Here is an 18,370-nt window from a genome sequence, read left to right on the forward strand (position 1 = left end):
GAATTTAGATGACTTTTTTACCGTGATTTGCACGAGTTTTCATCAAAACTGTGGTTTTCACCAGATATGTTCCCTTAAAGAAGCCAGTGAAAGTTTAGCACTTTTAGACATTAGCACTGATCCAAACACCATCTAATTAGCATGTAGTCGTGGGCCTGTTTGGTAAGCTAAAGTAAAATGCTAAACTTTAGTACTTTGAGATATTAGTATATGGATCGAATCACCCTCTTACAAAGTAGTACAAGCGGTATAGCGGGGATGGAACTAGCTGATGCTGATCACGTGATATAGTTGCATTAACTGACACAAGGCAACAAAGTGGCCGTAGTTTAGTGATGAGAATTCCACGTTGTGGCCGTGGAGACCTGGGCGCGAATCCCAGCGGCCACAGTTTTAAATTTTTTTAATTTCCCGCTACCTTCTTAGGAATAGTTTTCAATCGAAAATTCGAAATACATAATACGACGTTGTTTAGGTCAGTGTATAAATACAGACATCGACATAGGATAATTTAAAAGCACCTGCGGCCTGCCCCCTGGATTTAAGACACTGAGAAGCTAAAATCAATCGATGCAAAATCTAGGTTCGATACTACCCTCTCTTTTTTTCATTTCTCCATGTTGTAGCTGTTATATTCAAAAGGTCATTTGTGTATCGTATTTTACATGCTCCATAGTACAGGTTACATTACCCCACGAATCAGCAAGGGTATTGTACAAGTGATCTCCATCCTAACAACGAAATCACAGTTCACTGTTAAAAGTTATCATGATCTCATCCTAGCAACGAAATCACAGTTCACTGTTTTAAGTTTCTCGACCTCTATCTACAAACCCATCTTTCTGGGCCTCACATACGTTGCGCCCTTCTTCAGACCAGGCATGGCAACCTGCTGCTGCTGCTTCGCTCTCTTCTCCCGCTCCTTCTCCTTCTCAATGCGGGCAGCCTCAGCCTGTTCCTGCCTCAACTTCTCCATCTCCTCCTCCATTGCTGTCTTCTCTTCTTTCTGCCTCCTCTTATGGTCCAGAAGGGAGGTATCTGTCTCTTTCACCGAGAAGAACATGGGCCCCATCTCCGCTAGCCATTGAGGGTCAACCGCGGTGACACACTGCATGTACTCCTTGGTGGTCAGGACGAGCTCATGGTAGACGACATAGTCTGGAGTGTAGCCAAGCCCGTACAGTGCACTGCTGGGGTGGAGGTGGCAAGGCATCCCGTTACGACAGTTGACGTACTCCCCAACACCCTTCAATCGAGCAGAGTTGTGAAAGTATGCAGAGCAGATAGCTTTCCTGACCACGTCCCATTCCATATGGCATGAGGTCAGGGGGATCTTCAGGGTTTTCAGTATGTCCAGCAGCTGAGACCTCACTTCCCGAGCCTTACGGAGACCCTTGACATGGAGGAAGTGATCATTGCACCAGTCTCCTCGATATTGGTTGGACTTCCACTGAAGATACACGTTCAGGAGCGTTAGGTGGTCGGATTCTGGGACAAAGAACTTCTCCCGTGCAGCATCACTCTCCTCTGCTCGATCTTTGGGCCGGAAAAAGACCGAGGGTACCGATAGCATGGAAACTATGGTCAGCACTTCATCAAGGCAATCTAGCTGCTCCCCCATGAGAAGCATCTTTGCTAGAGTCGGATCCAATGGGAACTCCACCATCTTCCAGCCAATTTCTGTAAGGCCACCAACATTGTTCAAGGCTCCTAACACCCAGAGTTGGTACATGGAGTTGAGGATATTCTCTTGGGGAGGAGGGTCCATGAAATCAAAATCGAGCAAATTTTCAACTCTCAGGGATTTCAGTAAAAGAACCACATTCCCCAGGTTGGTCCTTTGGATCTCAGGCACAGGGTTAGGAAGCATCTCATTCTGGTAGGCTGATTCTGTGAACAGCCGGTAGCAAGTTCCAGGGCCAGTTCTTCCTGCTCGACCTGCACGCTGGTCAGCAGCTGCCCGACTGACAGGGAAAACCTGGAGCGCATCCATACCCATCCGTGGGTTGTACACCTTCATCTTCCCATATCCAGTATCGATGACGTAGAATATACCATCCACTGTCAATGATGTCTCAGCAATATTGGTAGCAACAATACATTTGCGAGCGCCCTCTTCAGCCTTCTGAAAGATCTTGGCCTGCAAGTCAGCTGGCAACTGTGAGTAGATGGGCAGAATCTCCAGCTTGGGCACAGTCTTGGTGGATGACGATATCAGCTGCTCCAAGCGTTCAGCAAGAGCAAAGCAGGTAGCCTCGATTTCCTCCTGCCCAGTCATGAAGATGAGAATATCACCAGGGCCACTGGTTATGTGGATAGTCATTGCTTGCTTCACTGCCGCTTCCACATAGTCCTCACATGGCGTTTTGCTGAACATAATGTTAACTGGGAATGTCCGGCCTGGGATATGGAATATCGGCACACTGCAAACAAAGGAAAGAGTTAGCGGTCATGCACATGTAAGCATGTCCAACATTTTATTTGGAATAAAGATATCTATCAGGTTATCTTACCCTCCAAAAAACTTGGAGAACTTGTCTGCATTTAGGGTTGCTGATGTGACAATTAGTTTAAAATCCCGTCTGCGTGCAACAACCTTCTTCAATATACCAAATAAAACATCAGTGTTGAGTGACCTCTCGTGTGCTTCATCCATGACAATAACACTACAAAAGAACGGGGAGAGGGGAAAATTTTAGTATGGCAAATCGTACTCAGACCATCTAAGGTATATTGTGACATCCAAAGCTCTATCAAATACTGAGAAAGGGAGAAGTTAGCAACATACCGATACTTGTCCAGGTCAGCATCTTTCAAGGTTTCACGGAGCAGCACTCCATCTGTCATATACTGCAAATGGCCAACGATTAATTTTGTTATTTGTAGGATGGTAGAAGAACCATACAAAGCAACTAAAACTTTACCAAAGTTAAAGTAACATAATAATTTACAGTGGAAATCTGGCCCAAGTTTCAGTCTCGCGGTCAGATGTGATCACAAATGATAAGCCCTCCTACAAAGCTGTATTCGAGCAGAAACACATGCAGTGCCTAAACATATAATGGCAATAAAGAACACTAAAACAGTAATAAAACCTGAGACAGAAAGGCAAAGGTCTGAATGTGCTGGAACTTTAGCATAAAAACAAACGAGCCACTAGCAGATTACCTTTATTATAGTGTTTGGACCAGTGACGTCCTCAAATCGTATGGCATATCCAACTTTATCTCCCAAATCAGTCTCCATCTCCTCACTGACTCGCTTAGCAACACTCATGGCAGCCACACGCCTTGGTTGGGTACAACCAACAACTCCTGTGCTAGTATATCCATCCTCATGCAGATACTGAGTTAGTTGAGTAGTCTTCCCAGAACCAGTTTCACCAACAACCACAACAACTTGATTTTCACGCACTACCTGCTCGATAACATCAATAAGACTAGGTTATTCCTAAACCTTGCTACTATCATTTCAAACAAGCAAAATGCAAAATTAATTGTTCTCCTCAAGCATGATGTACACACAAGGAATCCCAAAGGATGTTTAATATAATGTTGGTGTATATTGAGCCCATGTGTATAGAGGCCCATCTAGAGGCCCATGTATAGGAATTATATATACCCACCCTTCTAGGGTTGGAGGAATATCATCCATTATTCCTTCCTACAAGGTATCATTAGCCTAGTGTTAGGGTTTTCCTCTCTCCCTCACCTCCCAGCCGCCGCCGCCGCCGGCAGCCATGGCCGGCCACCGGCCGCAGGCGCCCCCTCCTCTCTCCTCCTTCCCTCCCCTCCCCTCCCCTCCCCTCCTCTTCCTCTGCTGCTGGCGCTCCCTCTGCGCCGAGCGCCTGGCCGGCCGCTGCGTACTCTGCAGGCGCCGCCGCCTGGCGCCCTGGCGCCGCCGCGTCCCCTACTCCGGCCGCTTGGCCCCGATCCGTCGCTTCCGTCGCCGCCTGGACCCCTGCTCCGCCCGGATCCGCCGCCGGAAGGACCCCTGCTGCGACCGCCGCCGCCCTGGTGGCCCTTGCGCCCCTGCCCGACCCCGCCGCCGCTGCTGCTGGTGGTGCGGGCGCGGGAGGCGCGCTGCCGCCTGGACCCCCGCCTCAGGCGCCGCCCGGGCCGCAGCCGCCAGTGCTGCCTGCGCCGCCCCAGTCGCCGTCTGGGCCGCTGCCGCCCGTCCTGGAGCCCCCGACGCGGGTGCAGCCGCTCGTACGGCCCCTGGCCGTCGCCGCCGCCGATCCTGCTGCCGCAGGCGCCGATTTGGCCGCCCTGCAGGCTGCACTGCAGGCCGCGACCGCCAATCCGGCTGCCCTGCAGGCCGCGCTGCAGGCCGCGGGCGCCGATCCAGCCGCCGCAGCCGCCGATCCTGCGTGGACCGGTCTCGGGATGTCGCCCGCGGATGCGCCGCTCTCCGCCGCCGCCCTGGGCAGCAGGCCGACGCCGCTCTCGCCGCGGCCCTCCTCGCCGCCAAGTCGGAGGCTTCGACGACCCAGGAGCGCGAGCGCGCCGCGGCCGAAGCCTCCGCTCTCCGGGTCGCCGAGGCGGAGCACTTCCTCCGCGTCTCCTCCGGCCGGCCTGTCGCCCCCGAGCCCGGCACCTCTTCCTCCCACCAGGCCCCGCCCGCTGGATCTGGAGCCCGGTACGACACGACCGACCCCATGGTCGCCCAGCTCCACCTCCAGGCTGCTGGCGTCCAGAACATCAGGGCCCTGGCCACCACCCTCCTCGACCCGATGTCCTCCTACGGACGCTGGCGGGACCAGGTCCTGCTCGCCCTCCGCCGCTACGCCCTCGACGACCACGTCCTCCTCGACACGCCGATCGAGGCGCAGGACGTGGCGTGGCTGCGCCTCGACAGCGTCGCCATGTCCTGGATCTTCGGGACCATCTCCCTAGATCTTCAGGACCTCGTCAGGACCCACGGCGGCACCGCGCGGCAGGCCTGGGTGGCGCTCGAGGGGCAGTTCCTCGGCAACGCCGAGTACCGCGCCTTCCAGCTCGACGCCACCTTCCGCACCTTCGTGCAGGAGGACCTCTCCGTTGGTGAGTACTGCCGGCGGATGAAGGGCATGGCTGATGCTCTTCACGACCTCGGGGATCCGGTGTCCGATCGGGTCTTGGTGCTCAATGTCCTGCGGGGCCTGAGCAGCACCTATGACCACCTGAAGAGCTAGATCGCCCGCCAGAGGCCCTTCCCCTCCTTCCTGCGGTCCGAGATGACCTCGCCCTCGAGATCACCAGGGGTCTTGTGCCCGGATCGCCCTCATCCACCTCCACCGCGCTCGTTGCTACTCCACCGGCTTCCTCCGCCGCCCTTGCCACCTCTCTCCTTGGTGCTGCTCCCGCCGGGCAGACCGGAGGTGGGGGGGGGGCATGGACGTCATCAGCGGGGCGGACATGGTGGTAGTGGTGGAACTAGTGGCTCTGCTTCTGGGGGTACCGGTACCAGTGGGGGCCGTCGGGGCGCGCTAACTCCGCCGGCTCCGGCTCCGACTCCCGTTTCTGCCCCTGCCCCTGGAGGTACGCCCTGGCCATCCTTCAGCAACCCATGGTCAGGACGCATCTCGATGTGGCCGTTCCAGGGCCCGGGAGGGAGGCCTTGTCCTCAGCTCCAGCCGGCGGCCATGTTCACCGGTGCTGCTCTCCTCTCCGCGCCGTACTGGACCCCGCCCGCTCAGCCCAGCCAGCAGCCGACCTGGCCTGGGGGGTGGGACCAGGCCGCTCTATCGCAGTCCTTCAGCACCATGGGACTGACGCCGCCGGTCAGCACCGAGTGGATCGCCGACTCGGGTGCGTCCTTCCACACCACTCCTAATGCTGGTATCCTCTCTTCTGTCCGACCCCACCCCTCTTGTCCTTCGTCTATCATGGTTGGTGATGGGTCTTGCCTTCCTGTCACCGCCGTGGGTTCTGCTCCTCGTCTTCTTAATGTTCTTGTTGCTTCTCAAATGGTTCACAACCTTCTTTCCATTCGCCAGTTTATTACTGACAACTCCTGTTCTATCGAATTTGACTTCTGGTCTTACTGTGAAGGATTCGGCTTCCCGGTGTCCGCTCCTCAGATGTGACAGCCCGGGGTCCCTTTACACTCTTCGGCTTCCTGCTTCCGCTGCTCCGTCCTCGACTTCTTCGTCTACTGCTTTTGCCGTGACGCCTTCTTCCACCACCTGGCACCGCCGGCTTGGTCACCCCGGCCGCGACGTTTTGGCTCAACTCAGTCATAGTACCGATGTTCCATATACTAGGGCTCCTGCTGAGCACCTGTCATGCGTACCAGTTAGGTCGTCATGTTAGACTTTCGTTTTCTTCTTCTTCGCATGCTGCGCATGCTTTTGATCTTATTCACTGTAACCTGTGGACATCACCTGTACTCAGCATGTCTGGCTATAAATATTATCTGATCATTGTTGATGATTTTTCTCATTACTCTTGGACTTTCCCTTTGCGCGCCAAGTCTGAGACCTTCCCCACTTCTTTGCCTGGGTGTCCACTCAGTTCGGCCTCACCGTTAAGGCCGTCCAGTGTGACAACGGGCGGGAGTTCGATAACTCCACCTCCCGTTCCTTCTTCCTCTCTCGGGGTGTTCAGCTGCGTATGTCTTGTTCATATACCTCTCCTCAGAACGGCAAGGTTGAGCGGATGATTCGCACGACAAACGACGTCGTGCGCATCCTTCTGATCCAGGCATCTCTGCCCCCGCGCTTCTGGGCTGAGAGCCTCCACACCGCCACCTACCTACTCAACCGCCTTTCGTCCACTGCTTCTCCTGCTCCCACTCCACACCACGCTCTCTTCGGTACCCCTCCTCGCTACGACCACCTTCGGGTCTTCGGGTGTGCGTGTTACCCTAACACCTCCGCCACCGCTTCTCACAAGCTGGCGCCCCGCTCGACTCATTGCGTGTTCCTCGGTTACTCCCCTGACCACAAGGGGTACCAATGCTTTGACCTCACCTCTCGCCGCGTCCTGATCTCCCGACACGTCGTCTTTGACGAGTCGGATTTCCCCTACTCCACCTCCTCCACTCCTCCTGACCCCGAGCTGGAGTCTCTGTTTCCGACTGACCCGGTGGTTCAGCCACCGTTACCTGTTTGTCCTTTCCCTGCAGGTTTTCCCGGCACACCGGCACCGCTTCCGGTGATCCCTGCTGCGCCGAGCAAGGCCCCGGTACCCGCGATCGCGCCACGCGCGGCCCCGGTACCCGCGATCGCGCCACGCGCGGCCCCCGGACCTCCGATCGTGCCGCGCGCGGACCCGGAGTCTCCCGCTGCGCCACGCGCGGCCCCGGTGCCTTCCCCTGCACCTGCGCGATATGCTCAGCCAGTGCAGGTGTATCGACGTCGTTCGGCGCCGACACCGGCGCCGCAGCGGTACACTCAGCCGGTGCAGGTGTACCGGCGCCGTTCGGCGCCGACACCGGTGCCGCCTCCTGCTTCGGAGGCTCCTGCGACGACTACACCGGAGCCGTCGCCGTCGCCGCCGCCGCCTCCTCCGGCTCCCTCTTGAGCCGAGCCGGAGGTGTACCTCCCGCCAGTCATCCATCGGGATCCTCGGCATATCCATCCCATGGTGCCTCGGCGGATGGCGTCTCAGGCCGGGACTCTCTCCGCCACCGAGGGAGAGCCGCGGGTCTCTCCAGTACCCTCCTTTGTCCGCGACGCCTTGGCGGATCCTCACTGGCGTCGCGCGATGGAAGAGGAGTACGCGGCACTTCTTGCCAACCAGACGTGGGACCTCGTGTCGCGTCCGTCTGGTTGCAATGTGGTGACTGGCAAGTGGATCTGGACGCATAAGCGTCGGGCTGATGGCACACTGGAGCGCTACAAGGCTCGCTGGGTTCTCCGGGGGTTCACTCAGCGACCTGGTGTGGACTATGATGAGATCTTCAGCCCAGTCGTGAAGCCCGCTACGGTGCGCACGGTCCTCTCGCTTGCGCTCTTGGCCTGTGCACCAGTTGGACGTGAAGAATGCGTTTCTTCACGGCACTCTGTCAGAGACTGTCTACTGCTCTCAGCCAGCGGGATTTGTGGACTCGAGTCGTCCGGATATGATCTGCCGGCTCAACAAGTCTCTCTATGGTCTGAAGCAGGCTCCTCGGGCTTGGTACTCTCGGTTCGCCACGTTCCTGCTGACATTGGGGTTCGCCAAGGCCAAGTCTGACACGCCTCTCTTCATCTACCGCCGTGGGGACGAGACTGCATATCTGTTGCTCTATGTCGATGACATTGTGCTCACAGCCTCCAGTCAGCAGTTGCTTCAGAGTGTCATCTCCTCTCTACAGCAGGAGTTTGGTATGAAGGATTTGGGTCAGCTCCACCACTTCTTGAGCGTCACTGTTGAGCCTCGCCCGTCTGGTCTTCTCCTTCACCAGCGGCAGTACGCACTGGATATTCTGGAGCGGGCTGGGATGACTGATTGCAAGCCCTGCTCTACTCCTGTCGACACTCAGGCGAAGCTGTCTGCTGATCTAGGTGATCCGGTGGCTGATCCTACTGCCTACCGGAGTCTGGCTGGCGCTTTGCAGTACCTCACCTTCACCAGGCCGGACCTCACCTACGCTGTTCAGCAGGTCTGTCTCCATATGCATAATCCCCGGGAGTCACACCTTACTGCGCTAAAGCGTCTCCTCCGCTACGTCCGTCATAGTCACAGAATTCGGGGTCGATGCCTTGTCCCACGACCCGGGAACGCCGTTCCGATTCGAGAGTCGGGGTCAAAGAGGGTCAGTGTCCCATTCAAGGTTGGATCGCGTCCCGGTTTGAGAGGGGTGGTAGCCCCATTGCTAGCAAATTTAATTGGGATAAGGTTATTGATAGCGGATTGATGTGGTTTTTGTTAGATAATAAGCTGAGTACGTGTAGTATGATCTAGATGTACTATTTTGTATGTTTCTTATATGTTTGTGCAGATTAGTTTCTTCATTAGTAGCACATATATATATAGTTTTTGTCTTTTTAAAGACGCATCGACCCAAAGATATCGACCCGGATGAATCAGAGTCGCGTTCCACATAATAATTTATCGTTCCATAGAGGTATACCCCCTTTGTATCACAATTTTATAAAGTGACGACCCTCGACCCCGTTCCTCGACCCGGTCGACCCAGGAACTTTGTGACTATGCGTCCGTGGCACTGTGGACCTCGGCCTGGTGCTTCGCTCGTCCTCTGCTGAGCTGGTGGTCTACACCGACGCTGATTGGGCAGACTGCCCGGACACTCGTCGCTCCACTTCCGGCTACGCCGTCTTCCTGGGCGCCAACCTGGTCTCCTGGTCGTCCAAGCGGCAGCCGGTTGTCTCCCGCTCCAGTGCTAAGGCGGAGTACCGGGCTGTCGCTAACGGCGTGGCGGAGGCGTCCTGGCTACGACAGCTTTTGGCGGAGCTCCACAGCCCGCTCGCCAAGAGCACACTCGTCTACTGCGACAACGTCAACGCCGTGTATCTCTCCACCAACCCCGTCCAGCATCAGCGGACGAAGCATGTGGAGATCGACCTACACTTCGTGCGCGACAGGGTCGCCATAGGCGATGTTCGGGTACTCCATGTCCCGACTACCTCCCAGTTTGCTGACATCTTCACCAAGGGACTGTCCTTCTTGACCTTCTCGGAGTTTCGCTCCAGCCTCAACGTAGCCGGTGGCTAGTTGTGGCTGCCGGGGGGGAGGGAGGGGGTATTTGCCCCTTGTACTCTCTTCTTGTCCAGTCTTGAACACCGTTGCGCCGGTTGTTCAGACCGAGGGGGGTTGGCTTTCTTGTTGTCCAGTCTTGAACACCGCTGTGCCGGTAGTTCAGACTGCGGGGGGGGGGGGGGGGTGTTGGTGTATATTGAGCCCATGTGTATAGAGGCTCATCTAGAGGCTCATGTATAGGAATTATATATACCCACCCTTCTAGGGTTGGAGGAATATCATCCATTATTCCTTCCTACAATAAAATTATCAAAGTTCTCTAAATGAAAGAGTAACAATTTGCATCATGTCCTTTCTCCTTATGCATGGGTATTTCTTCATTCATCAAAGCCATAGCTCAAAGTTCCAATCCTTTTGGATGTTGAACATTTACAGTATACAGAACTTGTGATACAGCTTTCAATATACTAAATTCCTTGGAGCAGAGGAAAGTAAGACACTAAGATGGAAATCTCAACACAACTAAAAAGCTCGAGATAAATACAAACCCGAGTACAAACCTGTAGCAGATCATCCCGGACAGTAAATATGGGAAGATATTGTCTTTGTTGAGCAAGAGATTTTGATTTGGCAAAATCACTGACAGCTTCTGCTTTTTCCTTCAAATGTTGAGAAAACTTTGCTTCTTCTTTAAAATTAATCTCTCCTTGGTCGCCAACAACAGCTGTATCTGCATCAACCTGAATTTTCAAAGGTGAGTAAGATAAAGGACAAGGAACTGTATTTTTAAAAATACATAGACACATGTAGAAATGTGAAAAGCTACCTGTTCAGCCGTTTTCTCAACACCTAAGATGTTCCCAAGCTTAGATCCAGCAAGCTCCCAAAATCGTTGCCTTGATTTATTCATGCTCTGCTTTTCACGAATTTCCCTAACCAGAGTAGAACCTTTGCGTGCAATAATAGCCATATCAGATGTAGGATCCTTCAGTGGCATTACAGGTTCTGCTTGTTTTGTGAATACAACTCGTCCATCCAGGAACGGAGGCTTTGTGTCTGCCAAAGATTAAGACAACAGCTTGTCAACTTCAACTGCATCAGGATACTGTAGATAGACAGAAAGCCTTGTCCACAAGTAAAAGAATAAATATTCACACACATGTTACTTTATTTTGTGTCTTATGTACAAATAATGACATAAAGGAAATATAAAGGGGTGCTACATTAAGATATAGTATAAGTTTCAGGTTGACACAGAACAAATGGAACATGTGTGCTGAAATTTGTGTGCAATATATCCCATAAATGTTAACAATAGCCGCATCTTGCTCTGAAGGATTATCAGGTAAGAGCCATCATCTGCTAGCCATTAATACCAACTAATACAGAGACAAAACAGCTCCGTGTTGATCAGTAAAATAGCACTATCCTAGTGACATCCCTACCACAAACATACTTAATGATCTTCATAGGAATTGTTTGCATCCATCACAACCTTCCATGAGAAACAAAGGGATGCTTTCTAACATGTGGTATGATTAAAGCTTACCGAATCATAAATCTTAAACAACAAGAATAAATAGATAGAAGGAAGCCTTGATAGGCAAAGAACATACCATGCACAAGAAGTATTACTTTCCGCTCCTCCTCATCATCAAATTCAGTCTGGACTTCTGTTCCTTTAACAGCTCCAGATCTCAACAATTGTCTATCCTCCCACTGAGCATTATCTGCAGTCATCTGTGACAACTTTTTGCTCTGAGCAAGTGTCATCAGACTACCATCTCTACGAGTCTGCAACCAAGAGAAATAGCTGTAAAAAAAAGAGTACAAGTGCATACTGCAAAAGTTAAGGCTACAAAAGCTACAATTTACTGGGAATAATTGAAATGTTGGAACAAAAAAATTAGATTGTCTTCTAATTTCTGAACACACAGTTTGACTATATCGAAAAGAAGTTATATGAAATTATGAATCATACAATAAGATTAATATGATTTCCTTTGTTGATGGTGCACTTCATATGCTATCAATCTCATCAGGATGCAAACTTAGTAGGAGTAAAACCTAACATGTTGCTAGTAGATAGGCAGTCGAAGAATGATCAAGGAAAACAAAGCATGTCTCTAATTGTGGTTGTATTATTACGCCCTACTTTCACTTCTTGCAGGCATTTCGCTAGTAGGCTACCAGGTGGTTACATGAAATGTGAAGCCAAAGTACATGATGTACTTGGAAGCATCATATCAGGTAAACAGACAAGGAACTTACCAGCTTCTTCGGCATCGGTGCTTCCTTTTTTTTGTATGAACTGTCATCTCCAAGATACATAGCATTATCACCGTCAAACATGGTTGTGTGTTCTTCACAGTCATACCTGAATAATTTGCAAAGGTTAGAGGATTGGTTAATTATATTTGGTGTTCTATGGCTATAAGACTGTTCGGTCATGTATTGATTCTCCTGCACCAGAACATTGAAGAAACCATGCTAAGGTACAAGAACTTAGGATTGTATGCAAAATACAAATAGAATATGTTCACACTCAGAATTTCAATATGTAAACTAATATATATATAAAATATACTTCACCACTTTGGCAGATGGCATTGCCATATTTTTTGGAAGCAAACATTGCAAAATGCAGAATAGGAAAGCTTTTGCTTATAATTGTGATGCCAACAAAGATCATACAACACCTACAATACTGCCATTCTGTAAAAAAAACTAAGTAAGGTTTATTTAAGGAAAATTACCATGCACGGTCAGCATTATAATCCATCTCTTGCATCATTTCCTCAGTTATCTCATGTTTCCTATCAGGATCTGAGGGGCTCCTATCAGCATCAATGACCTGGGATAACAAGGTAGCAGTTATAAACTTGTAGCTCATGATAAAAACGTGCTGAGGAAATAAAATTATGACCTTTAAGAGTCTAACGGCAAGCTAAAGAAACATGGAATTTAAAGATCATCAACTCACCAGGTTGCTATCAGTGTGTTTATTGACTATATGTAATAAAGTTTCACAATGTTGATTGACTAAATGACTACATAAAGCAAAAAAATGATTCCTAAAACAAGATAAGCAACCCTAAAACACATATTATTATAGAGCTTTTTAGAAGTAACTACATCAACTAAATAACAATCCTAGCTCATGACTCATTGTTTATTAAATTTAAGTATAAATCAACATAAAGAGAGAGGACCAGCATAAAGCAGGCAATGAGGTGTACATGTTCATCCAAACAAAATAACTATATCGTATAGACCTTCCCATTACAGACATCTAGAAGTAGCCACTGACTGTTGTCAAAACACTACAAAATTGGATGACTGTATGACTGGACAAAACCATATGGTTGATTAAATTATGCAGTAGAAAATAGAATACAAAATCATATTTGATAGCATGAAGTAAAATTGTGTTTTCCTAAAAAGCTAAAATTATATTGTACATAATCAAATTATAGCTTACATTAGAACCAGTTGTTGATGAAAAGGTAAGCTGGTGTGATCTTCCACCAGAACCTGAATAAGAAGACCCTTTTGAGGAACCAGAAGCGCGTATGGGGGCAGGTGAAGGGGATACATTATCCCACGGGGAAGCTGGACATTCGCAATAACACATTATGGTTAGTTTAGTGATTCATTCAAGTGACTGAGATGTAGAGTACTTCATAGAAACAAAGCAGTCTTGCAGATATTCTAGCTGCGCTTGATTTACCTGCTGAGCGTGGTGTGTTCCCACCTAACCAAGGGGACACCAAACGAGCATCTGGGGATGCAGCAGCAAGCATAGGAGATCGTGTTTGATGCTGCCTTCGAGAGCCAGGCCGATCATCTCGGTAATCTCGACGAGGTGTATCTTCCCATTCCCAGCGTCCATCATCCCAATCAGATCTTGCTAACATTCGCAATGGCAACCATACTCAGTGAAGTGTCAAGCCAGTGAGTTCGAGTTAAAAAAGAATGCCAGGCCAAAACGGTACCAGGTGTTCTTGAGCTCCTCGAGCCATGCTCATGTCGACTTCTCTTGTTAACATAGCCAATGGATGCAGATCTCTCACGCTCATCACGCCTAGTATGAGATTCCCTATCATCATGGTATCTTCGCCTTCCACTACTTCTATAGCCAATGGATACAGATCTCTCACGGTCACCTCGTTTATCACGGGATCCACTATCATCGTAGTAGTCATAACTACGAGGAGTGTCATAAGCACGGGAACCTTGAGAGCTTCTAGAGATGTGGGTCTGTAAAGTAACAGGCATAGCAATTTTGACTTGCTAGTAAGGTCAAGATAAAAGTGATGAAATTATTACCGTAATTTCCAAAACAAGCAGGTGGGTATGTATTTTCAATGTGATACTGACCTCATGCCGGTGCGCCTCATCCCTACTGCTGGGTATTGGGACCCTTTCATCCTCATCAGCAACTGTTGGTTCCAAAAACGAAGAGAAAGATTTAGTTACAATTTACAGATGAATGCAAATGAACTGACATAAAAACATAGCACTAGAAGGGTCTATATATCAGCTAACGGAAGCACTATTAGGTCACTCTTCCATGATTCCCTGGTAAGACTTCAGTAGCCAGCCTTGACAGGGAGTCGCCACCACACATCCTCATCCTCCCATCACTAGCGCCAGCGGTGTTCCCACGGTGTTCCCACTGCCAGATTCACTGCAGCTACACCACTCACCCCTCACTAACCACTCAGTTTTTTCACTCCCCTGCGGTGAGCACCACTGACTGGCACCTGCCCGCACCAGTAGCCATTCCTCTAAGCCCTTCGAAGATGTTTTTGTTCAAACTCATGTATTTTGTTCAAAGAATAAGACACACCATTCAAAGATGTTTTATCATCAGAAGCGCTTCCTCGATAGCGACGCGATGAATTACTGCGACCCACTGTGGACAGGCTCTTCGCGTCATTCTCAGCAGGTCCTGGCTTCTCATCTTCATCGACAGAACTGGCAGCAACAGCTACCTTGGGAAGGGGAGGCTTAAACACATTGCCGCCTTCTGAGGCCCGCTTTCTGCGAGCGAGGTCATCAAGACCTGCCAAAGCACAGACCTAGAGTTATCTCACTGAAATTCTATGGACACAATAGAACTGTAACCAGCAATCAGTCCACAGGCCTGCACGTTGTTAATCAGGGAAAAGCAAACCACAAGCAACATGGGTCCATACAGCACCCAAGCATTCAATAGACACCGCATAAGCACCAGATTCATACCTAGGACGGACTTCCCAGCCTGGGGCCGATACATGACCTTACTCGGCAAAATGAGCCCTTGTGTCGTGTCGTCCTCCGGGCCAAGGGTGGCCATCGTCGCGTCCATGTCGACCTCCCCGTTCCCGTTCCCCTGTAGTAGACGGAAAGGAAGCAAACACGGAAAGCCGTCTCGACGTAAGCGCAAGCCAAGGACACAGCGGACTCGAAGCACACACGAACTAGCTCAGGGGACAACCTCCATGGTGATGGTCGGCGGGAGGACTCGGAGAGCCGGAGGTCGTGGGCTGGCACTGAGTCGCCTCGGATCACAGCTCGGGGAGGTAGGAGGCGACCCCCGCCGAAGCTGCTGCTGCTGCTGCGGCGGCGGCGGCTAGGGTTTGGCCTTCATGCGGCAGAGTGCGAGTGGCATGTGGCTGGGGAAGCGAGGAGGCGGGCGGGAGGAAGGGAGAGCGCGAGCGGCGGCGGCGGCGGCGGCGGCGAGAGATACCGGGGGAGGCGGCGAGGTCGCTCGAATTGGGCCCCCCGATCTGGAGCTTGGAGGCGGGGAGGGATTGGGGATTGAGAAACGATTGCTTTGCGCGCGCCCTTGGCGCGATATCGTTGTGTGTTTATAATGATTAATACTGCGGGTTGGCTTTCTCAGTGCAAAAGTACTTTGTATTTTATGTAGCTAAGGCTGTGTTTAGTTACTTTGTAAAAAAAAATTCAAAAGAATCTTACTAATTTGAAGTATTAAATAAAATTTATTTACAAATTTTTTTTCATAGATGGGTTGTAAATCGCGAGACGAATCTAATGATGCTAATTAATTCATGATTAATCAACATTTAGCGGATGGTTACTGTAGCATCACTATTGCAAATCATGGATTAAGTAGGCTCATTAGATTCGTCTCGCGATTTACAGCCCATCTATGCAAAAAAATTTGTAAATAGACTTTATTTAGTACTCCAGCATGTGTCGAAACATTCGATGTGATGGATTTTTGCGTTTACGGGGTTGGAACTAAACAGGGCCTAATTGGATATCGATAGGGTATCATAAATTGTTGATATGCAAAATAGATATCTAGTTATACACAAGCTGATAGTTTTATAGACATATATAAGTATATACACAGAAAGAGGACATGAGTTGGAGTCTTGGAAATGATAGTATTTTTTCCACTTGCTTCGCACGAGAATGTTTTGGGGGCCTTGCCGGTTTGCTGCAGGGACTGACAATCAAGAAATCAGTTATAGTTTTTAAATTCAACAAAAAAGGAAAAATAAAAGGAAAAAAGAAGATTATATTGTTGTGCACTGAATACGCACTTGGTTAGTTAGGTTACCAATATTTGAGTTCACGATCTGGATCTGTAATTTTTTTATTAAATTTGTAATTTAAATATCAAAATGCGTAGTTTATATGGTTTGAAATAGGTTTGCTATTTGAAGTTAGCAAAGAGTATGTATACTAACCTGCATAGTAGTAAGCGTCATTGGGGTCATCCTCATCTGAAGTTTCTTCAGAGTACGCAAATCCATGAAAGCTTGGTGGGTTATTCATTCTTCTTTCGTCTTCCAGTTCAGCTGTAGTAGGCATAAATAATAAATTTGACTAGCATTTCTAGTTATGTGATGGTCTATATGGATATAGCTAGTCAGAAATTATGAAAATGAGCTACTAACCTTCAAATATAGCTCTATCACATTGTCTGACCATGTCGGAGTCTTCTTGTTGTTCCCGTTCTAGCATGAAAAGGTATGGTTAATGTTATAAATATGATAAGATTTGTGGTAGTGCTAGAGGTTGTGATGTGTGCATATACCTTCAGTGCAAGATGGATTATTGCAGATCGGCTGTATATTGAAGTGCTGAGGTTGATGCCAGTCAGAGTACCATTTAGGTACAGTCAATAAGTTGGTTTGCATGGTAATTGGAAATGTGTGTATTACTGTTTCATATCCAGTACGCTGTGGATATGAGAGGAAACCTGTTGTTGGGATAGAGTTTACACTTCATGCAGTGCCTTCAACAGTACAGATACCTGATTTCTTGTCCATGGTATAAGCTTCAATTTCACAATATGGATCTAGTAGTACTGAAAGACTTTTATGATGGAATGCATGGGGAGGTATGCCATGAATGTCTATAGTTACTGGAGTTTTCCATGCTTCTAAGTGGCATCTGGCATCATTAGTCCATGGTGTTAATGAAAATGTATATTTATTATCAGTCAGGATTTGATAGCCGAGTATTTTGTCATAGTTTTCCTTATTATCAAATTGGAGAATGAAATCTGGTGGGAAGTAGGATATTTCTACTGGTTGAGGTGATGCCCGATAATGATCAGAAAACATTGCTTCAACATCTGCAGTTGTTGGTACTTGTGGAGTAGTTGTTATTGGTTTTGCAATAATGGTTAACTGGAGTTTAGCTATGGCAGCTTCCATCTCCTCGCCAAGGTCAATGAGTCCGCGGGCAACTGATGAAGTTGATGCCTTTAATAAGGAATATTAAGTATTAGTTGCATTTATTATCAATCAAAAAAGAGAAATGTGTAATTAGAAAGACAGTCTGTTTCTTACCATCGCAATTTTTCCCCTTGCGGAAGCAACTTGTGTTCTTCTACTCTTAAAGTGCTAATTTCAGTGGGATGTTTTTCCTCGTGGTGTGGCCGTAACTGGTACAGAAAATGTATTTGCTTAATAATTAGTTCACAATAATAAAGATTAAATAACAGAGTGGTCATTATTATTTTAAGTAGAATTAGGGAAATGAGATTTTAGATAAATAGTGGCACCTTGATCCCAAAAGAAATTTGTTTGTGTTTAAGCCGTTTCAGAGCTATGTATTCGATTAGTACAAGTAGGTTTAGTTTTCCTTCCTCCTCTGAATAGAGGTGCATATTTGAGCAGAAAAGTGATACGAAGAAAGAGCAAGACAGAGGCAAAGGTAGACTAAATAGTGAAGGGAGGAAATTGTGAAACTTACTATTTAGTTCAGAGGTAAAAAGAGGCGGGGAAGATCTACTTTTGTAGGAAATGGTAATGGTTAGTGATGATGTCCACTGCAGATCTGTGCGGCGCACAAAACAAGGCTGAAACGTGAGAGGAAGAGGAGGGAAAAAGTACGGGTGAGCTGAATCGGAGTGGAGCTTACCAGAGATGATGAACATGAACAATGGCGAGGTGGGGAGGATGGTCAGGGAAGACGATGGAATGTATATGGTCTGTTGTGTTGTGCTAGTGTGTAGTTGATTTGAGGAGGCAGTAGAAGGTGCTCGAAAGTTACAGAGTATTGTTGGGCTGGGCTGGTTGACTCCTGAATTTTGTGGTTCCGTTGGGCTGGTTCAATTTACTGCATGTTGGAAGCTTTTGTTAGCTTTTTTTATTGCAGCAAAATATTCAAATGTTGGGTTGTTGTAAAGGTTGCGACGAAGATTATACTGTGTAGTGGAATATAAAGTGGTACTAATATAATATTTAAACGGAGAATATATTACAAAGTAGGCA

General features: G+C 48.8%; 1 protein-coding gene and 1 long non-coding RNA gene across 4 annotated transcripts; both read right to left on the reverse strand.

Moving 5' to 3' along the window:
- Positions 1-580: 580 nt before the first annotated feature.
- On the reverse strand, positions 581-15,451 carry LOC120689076 (pre-mRNA-splicing factor ATP-dependent RNA helicase DEAH7-like). 2 transcript variants are annotated; one of them, XM_039971419.1, is made up of 16 exons: positions 15,109-15,451; positions 14,874-15,003; positions 14,479-14,694; positions 14,007-14,068; positions 13,622-13,886; positions 13,357-13,536; positions 13,108-13,238; positions 12,383-12,480; positions 11,898-12,003; positions 11,243-11,420; positions 10,453-10,682; positions 10,187-10,366; positions 3,169-3,417; positions 2,789-2,850; positions 2,514-2,666; positions 581-2,423 (listed from the first exon to the last, which is right to left on the reverse strand). In XM_039971419.1, exons 1-16 carry the CDS (start codon positions 15,112-15,114, stop codon positions 827-829), a joined length of 3,843 nt encoding a protein of 1,280 aa, XP_039827353.1. In that variant the 5' UTR covers positions 15,115-15,451; the 3' UTR covers positions 581-826. The 2 variants fall into 2 exon arrangements, with proteins under 2 accessions (XP_039827353.1, XP_039827359.1); XM_039971425.1 differs by having other exon boundaries at positions 827-2,423; positions 14,874-14,997.
- A 439-nt stretch (positions 15,452-15,890) lies between these two features.
- LOC120696175 lies at positions 15,891-18,105 on the reverse strand. 2 transcript variants are annotated; one of them, XR_005684031.1, is made up of 7 exons: positions 18,018-18,105; positions 17,850-17,933; positions 17,444-17,538; positions 16,684-17,356; positions 16,544-16,603; positions 16,334-16,444; positions 15,891-16,089 (listed from the first exon to the last, which is right to left on the reverse strand). It is a non-coding gene; the product is annotated as an uncharacterized LOC120696175 (long non-coding RNA). The 2 variants fall into 2 exon arrangements; XR_005684032.1 differs by lacking the exon at positions 15,891-16,089 and adding an exon at positions 16,152-16,228.
- Between the last annotated feature and the right edge of the window lie 265 nt (positions 18,106-18,370).

The sequence above is a fragment of the Panicum virgatum genome, chromosome 2K, assembly GCF_016808335.1.
Source record: "Panicum virgatum strain AP13 chromosome 2K, P.virgatum_v5, whole genome shotgun sequence".
Taxonomy (NCBI): domain Eukaryota; kingdom Viridiplantae; phylum Streptophyta; class Magnoliopsida; order Poales; family Poaceae; genus Panicum; species Panicum virgatum.

Bases quoted from the DNA above. Each gene is read 5' to 3' on its own strand.
- LOC120689076 (XM_039971419.1), bottom strand. The intron at 2,851-3,168 runs GTAATCTGCTAG...GGCCATTTGCAG, and splicing joins GTCCAAACACTATAATAAAG to TATATGACAGATGGAGTGCT. The intron at 2,424-2,513 runs GTAAGATAACCT...CTTTGTTTGCAG, and splicing joins TTCTCCAAGTTTTTTGGAGG to TGTGCCGATATTCCATATCC.